The following is a 13,813-nucleotide window of genomic DNA, read 5'->3' as shown; positions in this document are numbered from 1 at the left end:
TGCACTGGGGAGATGGCACTGCTGGGGACTGTTTTGAAAGCCCAGATCTAGCTCATAATCTTCCAGCGAGGCTGGGATTGAGGCATGGCTGTGTGGTTGACAACGTGGGTGTCCACAGGTGCCCAGGGAACCTCGCTCCTTCCTGTCCCTCAAGACAATACACCTTTCTAATTGGGTGGCACCATCCCCTTCCTGTGGAATAGGAGTCGGTGTGTTTGGTTGAAAGTCTGTCTCCTGCTGGCTGGAGACTCCATGTGGTACATGAGACATGGAGTTATGCTAGAGATTCTGGACCTAACAGTGACTGCGTTTTCCTTGTCTGCTCCTCCATCAACTGGGAAAAAAGTTTGTCACAAACATGGCCTTCAAGCTCCAAGTATGATGAAAGCAGGTTTCTGGGAGGAAGCAGGAGCTGTGTGACCGCAGGGCTGGGGGTCTTACGTAGAGAAACAGAGGAATCTTAGATGGGTGTTAGACTGCAAGAGCCAGCCCTCAGAGTCCTGGGCACGGTGTCTTGGGGAACAGATAATGCAGGTCCTTCGTGTGTCTCATATGGGCACCATGCCCTGCGTTCACCCCTGTGTTCAGTTTTGAAGCCACATTAATCCATTTAGTTATCAGCCCTATTGCAAAGAGGAGAGAACCATGTGTTTGACAGTTTTCCCCAAATGTCAAGCTCTCTGTGTGGGCAAGGTGGAATTGGCACCTGGGAAGTCTGGTTTTGTCGCCCTCTGTCACTCTCCCACCTTCCCCCCCGTGGTCGGTGTGGACGACAGCAGAACAGCTCCAAAGCTGAGATGAGTTCTAGCCATGTGCACGTTTAGAACTATTGGGTATTTAGTTCCGTATTACTCCTATTATGACACACAATCCCGTCTTCAAATTGAATTCGTCTACAAAATAGTATTTTCGGCCGGATCATCCACTAATTTTTTTTTGCAAAAAGGATTGATGCCTTCATCTGTTTCCTCCCAACATTGCAGTTTGCTGGGTAAGCCTGAGGTGATGCGCCCAAGGTGCTGATGGGGGGCAGCGCCATCTGCTGGAATAGCCCGCTGGTGCATCTGCCCACTCAGACTGCTCCAGAGTGACCAGCCGGTTAGCTGAGCAGAGCTGGGGGTCAGACTTTCCACCGCCTCGTGAGATCAGGCGAGGAGGGGAAAAATTCTTCTCCTTGGGTTTTCGTTCACACCTCTAAGTCACAGGGGGTGGAAATTCTTTGCCCCACAGTTGTACCCCAGCCCCCCTTAGTGGAAAATGTGATTGAGCAGGAAACGGCAGAAATCAAACCTCAGGGTCTTGCGCTCCCAGAAGGCTCACTCACTCCCCAAGTTGAAGTTCCATGGAGAAGATGAAGGTTATTTCACTTCCTGACACACTGTCATGTGGTTCCTTTGCTTCCAGCAGATAACCTTGACCCGCACTTTGCCTGTCCAGGTGCAGACCACCACGAGAAGAGTAGCAGGGAGTCCTGGCAAATGGAGAGCTTCTCCTTGGACTGACATGCACTGAAGGGAGAAAAGGCTCCCTTTCCAGAAGAACTCACGTGTGTGTGTGTGTGTGTGTGTGTGTGTGCCTGGCAGCTGGGCTGTCAGCTAACGAGGCTTTCTACCTTGCTTCACGTTTCGTTAACTATTGTTTAGGATCAGCCCTAATTCAAAAAATTTACAAGCATAACTGTAGGCACTTGTAGCTGTTTTCCCTGTTAGTTCTGGGGAGCCCTGCTCCCACCCCTCAATAATACATACACACTCCTTCGCTGTGTCCATGGCTCAGGTGTCTCAAGTAGTCAGCTTTCAGATGGAGAAATGGGATTTTGTTATTTTTAAACTGGGCTTGCAGTCTTTCTTCTCTACCTGGTTCCACACAGTCTGTTCATTTTGACAATTCCTTTAGTAAGAGTCAGACATGCCATTCCTATCACTGTTTAGAGAACATCTTGATGAATTAATTTTGCATCATCATTGATAGGCAATAAAATACCAAGTTATTATTTAGGCTTAAGAATTTCGAGGTAAGGGCCTGGCACAGTAGCCTAGTGGCTGAAGTCCTTTCCTTGCATGCACCAGGACCCCGTTTGGGCTCCGGTTCGTGTCCTGGCAGCTCCGCTTCTCATCCAGTTCCCTGATTGTGGCCTGGGAAAGCGGTAGAGGATGGGCCAAAGCCTTGGGACCCTGCATCGACGTGGAAGACCAAGAAGAGGCTCTGGGCTCCTGACTTTGGATCAGCTTAGCTCTGGCCATTGTGGTCACTTGGGGAGTGAATCCGTGGACAGATGATTTTCCTCTCTGTCTCTCCTCCTCTCTGTATATATGACTTTCCAATAAAAATTAAAACAAAAACAAATTCTCAAAAAAAAAAAAAAAGAATTACAAGGTTATATCACATGTTGGATTGGCACTGACTGATCTTGTAACATTTTGTAATAGGTTGGCGTCCTTTTGGGAGAGTGGTGTTTATTCTATCTGAAGAAGTATCCAGCACTGCTCTGGCAGCCCTGCTAAGTCATAGGCTCTGTCTCAAGGAAAACAAGATGCAAGGAAGGTACTAAGGAAGAACACATTCTGACACCACCTGACGGGTATTGTCCAAATGTCTGACTCCAGCCACACCTTGACATGCCATGACCTTGCTCCTTTTCTCCTTAGAAGTCCCATCTCACTGCTGCTTTCTGCTGGTGCAATGATGGGTCCTCTCTGTGGTGCAGCCTCTGAGGTTGCTAATGGCATTCTTAGCACAACACCTCTGGTTTGATGCCTTTTTTTTCCCCTTCACAAACAATGTTTATTTAAATATTTTTATTCATCTGCAAGACTGAGTGACAGAGTGGAGAGGGGAGGAGGACTATCCCAATCCGTTGGTTCCTTCTCCAGATGCACGCAACAGCTAGGACAAGCAGAGAACTCGGCCTGGGTCTCCCACCTGTGGGTAGGGATCTGCTGCAAGTGCTCCAGCTGCTTTGACATGTACACGGGAGCAGAAACTCCAAGCAGGTGTGGGATGTGTGCATCCCAAAGTGCCCAAAGTTTAATTTCATCTGTCTTCCGTTCAGACTAACAGTCTTACACCACACAAGTAGAGAAGTGGTTTTTCCTCCTGTGTTTTCCGAGAATTTGTGTAGGTGGGGTTTTCTCCTTGTAAGGGATTGAGGGAATTTAGCTATAGAGTGAACTGAGCCACGAGTTTGCAGTGGGTAAAGATTTCAGCCATAAACATTCTCAAATGTGCTGGCATAAAGTGCTCACGCTAGTTTAAACCTAATTTCTGTAGATCATATAGTGATGATTTTTCAGTCTGTATTTTTGATAACGTGTGCATTCACTTGTACTTTTGTGATCATTTTATCTAGCCAGGTTTTGATTTTCTTTACAGAGTTCAGTGAGTTTATGTATTATTTTTGTGACCTATTTCATTTCCACTGTGATCTTTATTATCTTTCTCTTGAGTTGGGTTCACTGTTTTTAAGTAGCTTTCTAAGAAGAAAATAGTTCATTGAATTTACAGTCTTTTTACTTAAGTGTTGGATTTCACTTTAAAGCTATAAATTGGTTCCTACGCACTGCCTTGTGGCACCTATAGATCGTATCATTCTCATGTTCAGTTCAAGATATTTTCTAATTTGCATTGTAATTTCTTTTCTGACTCATAGGTCTCTTGCAAGTCCTTCAGTTTCCAAATATTTAAGAACCTCTCTCTTTTTTTTTACTCATTGATGTCTAGCTTCATTTTACCCGGAGAACATACTTAGGGCAGTTTGAATCCTTTCTGTCTTATTGAAACTTGCTTGTGCCACAAAATATGGTTTATGTCTGAAATAGTTTATGTACACATGAAAAGATTGCTTATTCTGCTTTTGTTGTAAGGAATGATTTATAATTTCAAAGGAAAAGTGGTTACGAGCATTTCCAAGCCTTTTTTTTCCTCACCGATTTCTGGTTTACACACTGTACCCAGTTATGGAGAGCTGAGTGTTGGTATCACCGACTGATAGTGAACTTGCCTGTTCCTTTTTGCATTTCTGTTGGAGATCCTCTTGATGAACTCACTTATCACTACTCAACGAACAGTGTTATTCCTGATGATCTTCTTTGTTTTGAAATCTTTGATGTTAGTATTATTACACATTTCTTTTGATCGTGTTCACAGGTTCTAGTGTTGTATAACAGATCACCCCACCCCTGAGCAGCTTAGTTTCTGTAAGGTGCCTGGATACAAGTTAATGGAGTTCTCCACTCTGGGGTCTCTCAGGGGCTGCACGCAGTCATAGTGGATGTGGGATCCAGGTATCACAGGGCTTGACTGGGAAGGATGGATTTCCACATGTCCTTGGTGGGATTCAGCACCTGGCAGGTTGCTGAACAACAGGCCTGAGCTCTTGGCTGGATGGCACCAGAAAGCCTGCTTCCCAAAGCCAGCACAGAAGGCCCAGTCTGCTGGCAGGACAGCAGTCATGAAGCCATAGGACATGATTGCGGAAGTGCCAACCTGTTGCCCTGGTGGTTAGAAATCTGGGCAGCTTGTACCTATGAAACTGTGTCACATAATACAATGTTATTAATGAATTAAAAATAATAATTAAAAAAAAAAAAAAGAAATCTGGGCAGCTCACAAGTGCAGGAATACCAGGAGGCAGAAGCCATGGGGCACTCCACACTCACATCCTCTATCGGTTATTATGGCATCCTTTTAAGTCTCCTCTCTGCATTTTGACTATTTGCATTTTTACACTCTAATACTTCAGTTTGTGGAGGGAATTTAAAAAGTAAACGTTCAGTTTGTCTTTTTGAACTGGAATTCAACTTTTTTTTGTACTACTCTTTCTTCTGAAGTATGTCAAAACACACCCTTATTAGGAAGGTGATGATGTTACGTAGGACAAAAGCTTCCAGCATTCAGTGGGAAGATGTAGTCCCCAGTTTACTAATCACAAAGCTCAGGTTCAGAGAGGTTAAATAACTTGTTTAGTCAGGTGGAACAGACTCATCAAGTCAAAAGTTTACGGCGAGTCCAGTCGCCACCTGACCCCGCATCCCATAGTGGGTTAGAGTTGGAGCCTCAGCTGCTCCCGTTCCCATCCAGCTCCCTGCTCATGGCCTTGAGCAGCAGGACGGCCATGTCCTTGGATCCCTGCACCCATGTGAAACACCCAGATGAAGCTCCTGGCTCCTAGTTTCAGCCTGGCTCAGCCCCAGCTGTTGAGGTCATCTGAGGAATGACTCAATGGATGCTAGATCTTTGTCTCCCTCTCTGTAACCCTTTCAAATAAGTAAGTACGGCAACTTTTTAAAGAAATATTTTATTTGAAATGCAGTTCTAGTAGAGAGGCAGAGACAAAAAGAGACATTTTCCATGTGCTGTTTCAGTCCCAAAATGGCTTCTACAGGAAGGAAGTCAAGAGTTTCATCTCAAGTGGGTCTCAGATGTGTGTGCAGTGACCCAAGAACTGGTGCCACCTGATGGCATTCCAGGCCATTAGCAGGGAGCAAGAACATCAATTATTAAAAAAAAATTTTTTTTGAGGGCAACTATTTTGTTATTTCCCAAGCCCAATAACAAAAGGCTTTCAGTGATCCTGTCTCCCAATTTCGGGATAAGTTGAATAGCCAGCACGTCAACAAATGTGGTCTTGGGGGTGAAGGCGTCTTCAAGCCAGCTCATGTCAAACAAAAAAACGCTGGTTGGTATACTGAGCTAGACAAACCCCTCGAGAAAAACCCACCTTGTTTGTACACTGAACATTAAAGTGCACAGGATAAGAAGCTGATGTTGTGGCACAGCAGACATCCCTTATGGGCACTGGTTCAAATCGCAGCTGCTCCATTTCCTATCTGGTTCCCTGCTAATGTGCCCGGGGAAAGCAGACGGTTCCTGTCATCCATGTGAGATCCGAAGGGAGATCCTGGCTCCTGGTTCTGGCTTGCCTAGCCTGGCCATTTGAGGAATTCCAAGATTATTCTTTTTGAGACTTTGACACCCATATTAACTAGTTAGCAATGAATACTTATGGGTAATATTCTTTTGATAACAGGAGTGAACATTAAATTAACACAGCTTATTTAATAAGTTTGCATTTTAACCAAAGTGTTTGCAACATTCTTAATGCTTTTTTTTTTTTTTAAATAACAACTACTCAGTTTTTGGATTGTTCTTTATCTGTTCCTAAAAAAGAATACAGGTCTATGTTAGGACAAATTTTATATTCCTTCCTTTATTTTATATTCTACTTTATTCCTTTGATGTAAACTGATTAAGAACAAGTTTTGATCAGTAACTTACCTTTACCTCATCCATATTATACTGGAATAAAAATATAATTTTACCAGATGCATCATCAGGGATTTGTTATGTAATAAAAATGCCAGTGCAGATTTCTCAGAAACATAACCCTGAAACCGATCAAAGTGATCACTGAAACATTTCTAGGTTTTGCTTTCTTATGAAATATCTAGATTTTCACAGCGGGGAGGTCCTAAGTTACTAATGCAACACGAAATTATATAAAATAGAAGACATAGACATCGTTAAATCTTTAATCCTTTGATAAGCAGCAAGCATTTCAATCTTTCAGGCCAAACACTGCTTAAACAAAAAAGTAAAATAATGACGTGCAAAATATTTACAAAATATGTAAAGCACACAATAAAGACATCTCACTATATACATGTGTCATATTCCTAATGAATCTAAGGTTTTTCTACTGTGTGCTCTAACATACGTAAACCAAGTTACAGCACACCCTTCAGATGCAGCACCTTGGCCCATGTCTGGGATAGAGAGATTTTTAAATGAATCACAACGTCCTTATTAGCTGTCCGAGATGCTGATGCTGACCAACCTGACATCCCATGTACTGTGTACTGAAGGTCTACTGACAAGAGACAAGACATTAAAAGCGGTAAAGATATAGTTTGCACAATGCAAGACAATCTAAGTGCTTAAAAAAATGCTTTAAATATTTTCTTTTAAGATATGCCAATGTCTCTTGTGGTCTTTAAAGGAAAAATAAGTATAAATTCTTGAATATTGTTAATTTTAATGCTTATATTTCATCTGGTTTTAATCCAGGGTGGGAACCATTTAGGATGATCAGATGAGAAAGGAAAGGACCAGGACCCACCCAGGTCATGTTTTAGATTATGCCAGAACTTGGGGTCCATTTGGAAGGAAGATCATCAGTGAACTTGAATCTATAGCTCTTTAAAGCTATTGAGCCAATGGTTAACACAGTTCCACGACAGTCGGGAATGTATGATCTCTCAGATACATTGAATTAGGGTTTTAGATGATGATTCGTTCACGAAGCAGTTCTGAATGCAATGAGAATGTGAATGTGCAAACATTCAGCCTTCTATCCATTAGTAAGGCAAGCTAACTGATCTCTGCATAAATCATGATTCTAATATGAAATTAGTCATCAATCATAAAATATAAAAAATATTAGTAACACATTGTTGAAATATCACTTACAAAATACTTTTTGTTGGTAGTTAATGGTTGGTCATGTGTTGAATTAAGAAGTCTTGAAATACCTGTTTCTTTATAAAAAGGGGCCTCACATTTTGCATTAACAGGACAAGTGTGTCAATATGCTGATACATGTCAGATAACAGATTCTTAAATTATTTTATGGAATAATGTTGATGAGTTAACCCTAAACCAAACCCAAAAGTACAGGCTGGCTACAAGGAATACAGAAATGTATCCAAACAGTAAAATAGATTTATCAAGAAAACAACCTTCATATTAAGTGCAGATCATTTTAATAAGCATGAGGGCAATTTTAAGTTCAGAATCTAAATCATAAAAAAGTACTGTAAATAAATGTTTCCATAACCATCATTGCTACATAACTGACAAAATATAATAACTCTAATGTCCTCAAATGTAGGCAACTACTAGTTAAAAGCAGATTATCATTTAGAAAATACTAAAAAAAATTCCAAAGTAACTCTTTCAAGGAACTTAAAGACATTCTATTTCAACACATTAAGTTCTCATTGGTGTGTAAAAGCATTATTCCAATCCTCTTATCACTGATAGATGAAGGGCCAATGACCTTTAAACAAGGACTTTTCACTTGGACCCTACACTGCACGTTAAAGGGTCAGTGAATTCAGTACATTCTTTGTGGCTTCATACAATTGCTTTGCAATTGATTAAATTGCTTTCTTTTAAAGGAATGTATTTAAATTCCTTTAAGAAAAAAAGCGTTTTTTTTTTTTTTTGGAAAAAAAGGGATATGTAGCTATAGTTAAATATGCATAAAAGAAATGCCAAAATCTGAAATGCAGGCTATTTATTCTTGCTCTCCTAACATAGGAAAATGTTTTTAAAAATTAAATTAAAAAAGCGCCAAATATCCTTAAGAAACTTTCATAATTCCTAAGTCAATGTTCCTGTCCTAAGAGCCTTGACTATGAAGAGGCAAGAATGTGACGAACCTCAATAAATACAGTAAAAACAAAATAAAACCCTGTGGTCTACAGAATACTTTTTTCCTCCTTTCGCGCGTGTTCACATTGGTGGACACACACACCCCAGCAGGGAGGCTAACGGAAGGCTTTCTGCCGAGTAACCTTTGCATCTAGTGCACCTGCCATAGAACTAGTCCGCAGCCTTGTGATCTAGGAAGAGTGTTAGCTCTTCTGCATCGTCAGATGAGCCCTGGTGTAATGATGGGGTGGAGAGCGACTGCAGCTCTGTCCAATTAATCTTTAGTGCAGTGAGGACTGTGAATCTGTCTGAATTCCGATAAGTGATGGTGGCTGCTGACCACCTACTGTGGACAACACCGGTCTTGGGTTTAGACGGGGTGGCATAGAATTAGCAGGGCGAATGAGAGGTGGTGGAGGCTGATTTAAAGTTGGCCGCGGCTGGATGAACCGGGCCTGCTGCTGGAGTGGAGGAGGCTGCCGGTGAAGAGCGGGGGCAGCAGGCAGTGTTGGACGAAGAAGAGGTGGAGGCTGGTTCAGAGTGGCAATGGGGGCTGTTGGTGTTGGAGTGGATGATGGGGCAGGAGGTGATGGACCCAGAGTCCGAGGAGCCTGTGCAGTCTGTGCCTAGAGGTGAGGAAACAAAAATACATGTATGAGATGTCAATCCTAATGAACTTCACACAATATAGTTTGGGCTGTCACAGGAAAAACAAATCAAAACAAACAAAAACATAACACCAGTGTTTATTGGAAGCACAAGCTTCTTTTATTTTAAACAAAACAAAAAACAAAAGCAAAAAAGAAAAAAAAAACCAAACTGAGAAAGCAATGAGGCTACCAAACAGGCATCTTTATTAGTAAACAGCTTAATACTGGAAATAAAAATAAGACTATGATGAAAGAACAATACACTCTCCATTCTGCCAGGATCAGAAATTAGCGTGTCATTATGACTTAAGAGTCACGAGACGCACCACTAAGTGTATTGTCAACCTTTCATGCTCATTTAGCTAGTCCTCTGACACATTAGCCTTAGAGAATACCACACAGAATGGTCATTCCTCAGCTCATAAATTCCATACACAAACACACCTCCTCTTCTTCATCAGTGCTCTTCCCTGATGGCACATTAGAAGCACTTTTTGTCTCCTCCCCTAAAGCAGAAGCATCACCATTAGAAGCCTGGGTTCCTTGTTCTGCTTCCCACTCCTGCAATACCTCCTCTAAGTTAAACCGACGCCTGTAGTTTACAAAGAAGTTCTTCACTTGGCCAACAGTCTTGTTGCCAATTACATCTGCAATAGCTTGAAAATCTTTACCATATTTGCGGACACCTGGAAGGCAAAGTAAATAATACACCTGTGAAGGATCAGTAAGGAGAGCCGTGTGTACTACACATCATGCACACACACAAGATAGCAGCAGTGAAAATCCTTTCTGATAATCTGCTCATTGCTCATTTCTGAGATGCAGGCTAAGACATCAGGATCACAGACGAACACTATCAATTATGTCATTTTATTGAGCCCGTCACTTGCCTTCAGCTGAACAATCAGAAACTTACCATGTTTTTACATACTCAGTTATTCTCTCCAATCCTTTCTGGAACTCTCAAATACAGTCCATTATTGTAAAGCATTGAATTCTTTGTTCCATCCTCAATTCCATATTCATTTATTTCCCTAGTAGCCAGTCACCTAAATTTGAGCAACACCGTTTGTAAACAAAACTGGATGGGAATGAGCCATCTCTCTTATCCCCTCAATGGTCTGAGTGAGTAGCCTTAGAGCTCCCCCATTAAGAAAAGCAGTCTAATTTTGGTCTTAAAACTGACTTCAACATGAGTTCTTGCCTATCCCACCAGGTTACCAACACACAGAAATAAGAATTTTCAAGTAAAAAGCAGGGGAATCTTTACAGTCTGAAGGATCAAAAACTGGGAAGGTTTTTTTCAGTCACTTGGGTATTTAAACTCCAACAGACCTGAGTATGCTTCACTGTCTTAAGAATAAGGGGAGAGTAGTTACCACTGAAACAGCACTTGTGCACACCATCTTAAGAATGGCTATTTGAAATTCTAAATTTTCATGGAGATGGTACTGTAAATGAAGGATCATGATTAATGAAGTTGAGACTATCAATTATGCTACAGAATTTAAAATGAACAAATTTCACTGCAAAGAATTTGAGAAGTTCACCAATTCCTTCTAGGAAGAAATGTACTTAGGGCAAAACAGAAAGTTATGAGACATTTTTATTTTATAATTTGTTTTAAAAAATACTATTAAACAGCGAATTCTGCCCTTAGTTTAAAATGAGAATTTGGAAACAGGTATTTCTGATTACAATCAATTAAGTTTAATTATGGGGAGTTCCTTTATCTTGGAGGGTTTTGGACAGGAGGCCCAAAACTATAACCCTATGATCATATTTTATTTCTTTATGTAGTTTGGTATTCATAAGTTTTATCCATTTGTTCTGTCTTCAAAAGACATGCAAGACAACAAAGCAAAAGACATTGTTTGCAGTGTTTTATATTCATGAACTGGTCTCCAGTTTGAACTTTAAAGTTAAGTATACATTGTCTCTATATTCCAATAAGGATTAATTTGGTAATACAATGCCAAAGTTATTTCATAGGAGTTCCTGTTAGATATTTAAGCATTTTTCTACTACTTCTACTTCCAGAAAATACTAGTCTTGGGATGGCCACTATAGCATAGCAGGCTAAACTGGCACTTGTAGTACCCACATTCCATACTGGAGTGCTGGTACAAGGCGTCCGATACAGCTGTCAGTTCATATATCTTGGAAGGCAGCAGATGCTGCAAGAGCTTGGGTCCCTGTCGCCCACATGGGTGACCTGGGATCCTGGATTCAGGTTGACGCAGGCCTGGTTGCTATGGACATCTGGGGAGTGGACCAGTGGATGGGGACTTGGCTGTTGTTCCACCTTTTCAGTAAATAAAAGACAACTTATCTATTAAAAAAGACGTTAACTCATAAGAGTTACATCTGTGCCATTTCTAAATCTCAGAGTGCTGCACTGAAAAAACGACAAACCAGACAGCATTCTATTGTGTACTGATTTCCGCACTGGGATATTTAATTCAAATTCTAAAAAATGCCCCAAATCTACCGAATACATGAGTTTAAAATGAAAATTTTAATTAAGTCTGGGATTAGATCTTTTGTATTCCTAGTAAGAGGTCACACTCCAGATTTGAAGTCAGAATAACCCTCAGGACATATTCCTTTGAAGATATCTTTCCAAACCCTAAGTTGTCCCCAAGTCTGATCCAATATGTAACTGTTCCTTCTTTTAAGCTTCTACTTTTTAATTTTCTCTAGCTAAATGGATTTTACCTTGTCATCAGTATTCTACCATTTTCAAAAATTATAGATTCTAACTCAAAATGATTTCTCATGAGTACTCTAGTTTTCCTTGGGACTTTGACTGCCACCCAGGGATGTTATTGTTAACTCATGGATGCCAGTGTGGAGTCATCAAGGCTCAGAGCACCACAGCAGCTGTTGTACTGTTGAGGACCCCAACGAGTGTCCTGCAAGGAGCCATGTCCAGGTAGGAATCCCCTCAGCCTTCACGCTGCCTTGCAGGGTCATGAGTAGCTGAGTTCCTTGGCAGGCCCTCCTGGACAAGAGCAACCTAATCTGCTTGCTCCAATGCACTGTGACAAGTTTCCTAATTTTCTCTGCATAGCATGTTAAAAAAAAGTATCCATCAACACCAGCACAAACACAACCTACGGAGTTCTTGGCAACTCTGTTTTTTCTTCCTAAAATCACACTGGTGTACATGGCAGATTTCTTTATCACCTTCCATCCCCCGTGTCACAGTGTGTTTGGGTTAGAATATAACGATCCTTAAGCTTGAAGCTAGACTAGCAGGCAGCTAAGCTCCAGTGAAATGGCTACTGAATGGAACTATTCCTTCAGGAGACTGTCCAGCCTGGCTTCCGGAGGATGGGCAGTGGGGCAGGCAAAGAAAACAGCTAACTTGAAGAACTGACAGCATCATAGCAACCTTATTTTTAATCTGTACCTGGAAGGAAAGGCGGTCCATTTTTAAAATAGTTTATAATAAACAATGCAATCTGATAGCCTTTTTCAGCAATGGAATTAAATATTATGATTGGATTAGTTTCTTCCTGAAGAAGTCAAAGGCTCAGGTGTAATAGTTGCTAAATTAAAGTCTCACCTGTAGGGCAGGAGATCAATTTTCAGGGAGTAGTGGAATAACCATTCAGAGAACCCTGGGAGAGGCAAATTATAACTCTCACAGGGAAAGGTAAAAATCGCTTTTCAAATATCTAAATTTAATTCACAAGTTATAATGACATACCTTGGATTTCTATGCTTGCAGATGACGCCATCTTTAACAATATTTACATTTAAAGTTGGGAACACGAAACTGTAACTCAGTACGGTCTTCTGTTGCTGTGGCCTATGAAAGTCCACATTTTCCAACCAGTGTTCTACACTACCCAATATAAAACATCCATTTGTTTTCTTGCTTACACTTTTTAATTTATATGTCTAAATTGCTAAATGAGATATTTTGTATCAAATGGAAGGATTTATCATAGGTACTGAACTATCAGAGACTGAATTTGTGAAGTTGGTTTAATGCATCATTTTAAACTTTGTGCACTATAAAGGACAAAATATGAACATAAAACCTCAAGGTATTCTTTTCCTGCCCTTTATATAGATATTTCTTCAAGTTAGGATGCATTTCAGCATAATTAGGAAATATTAGTTCTTTCAAGCTCTACTTTTGAAACAGGAATGTGGTTCAATCAACAAGACATGAAAAACCATTTGGAGATATACATTTTTTTCAGCCCATGTAGGTCTCTTCACTAATTCAGCATTAAAAGTAGGAAGATACTGGGACAGGTGTTTGGCCCAATAGTGAATCTGCTGGCCGGGATGCCCGTCTTCCTGGAATGTCTGGGTTTGAGTTCTGGCTCCCTCTCCTGATTTTAGCTTCCTGCTAATGAGCACCCTGGAAGTATGCAGAGATGGCTCCAACAGCCAGGTCCTTAGCCCTCACTACTCCAGTCATTTAGGGAGCAAATCAGTGGACATGAGCTCTGTCTCTCAAAGGAGAAGAAATCTCAAGTGGTAGAAAGACATCAATTGCAGTGGACAGTAGAAGGTGCACAAGGTGAAGACCACATCAGAACCATGTACTCTCTTTCCAGCGTGTACCTTCTCCCTTCTGGGTCCTACATTCTCAACTTGATTAAGTTAAATTTCATTACAAAACCCTGGAAATTTTGAATTGCTAATTATTTGAAGTAAGTGGATCAGAGGGCTGAGGGTTATACTTTTACCTCCATTCTTATGGCCAT

The 13,813-nt window shown here is 41.0% G+C and overlaps 1 protein-coding gene across 16 annotated transcripts in view; it reads right to left on the bottom strand.

The window, feature by feature from the left end:
- Nucleotides 1-7,701: 7,701 nt before the first annotated feature.
- Nucleotides 7,702-13,813, bottom strand: part of RCOR3 (REST corepressor 3) — a 56,898-nt gene continuing 50,786 nt past the window's right edge. For 5 of the 16 annotated variants that reach the window (XM_058669149.1, XM_004578672.3, XM_004578671.3 and 2 more), the window contains 2 exons: nucleotides 9,528-9,769; nucleotides 7,702-9,059 (listed from right to left, as the gene is read on the bottom strand). In XM_058669149.1, the coding sequence (XP_058525132.1) occupies nucleotides 8,715-9,059; nucleotides 9,528-9,769 (587 nt within the window). In that variant the 3' untranslated portion in view covers nucleotides 7,702-8,714. The other 11 variants (XM_012930056.2, XM_012930052.2, XM_004578673.3 and 8 more) reach the window with 7 other exon arrangements.

Source organism: Ochotona princeps, chromosome 10 (assembly GCF_030435755.1).
Source record: "Ochotona princeps isolate mOchPri1 chromosome 10, mOchPri1.hap1, whole genome shotgun sequence".
Taxonomy (NCBI): Eukaryota; Metazoa; Chordata; class Mammalia; order Lagomorpha; family Ochotonidae; genus Ochotona; species Ochotona princeps.
The sequence above is the reverse complement of the archived record's forward strand: the minus strand, read 5'-3'. Positions and strand labels throughout refer to the sequence as shown.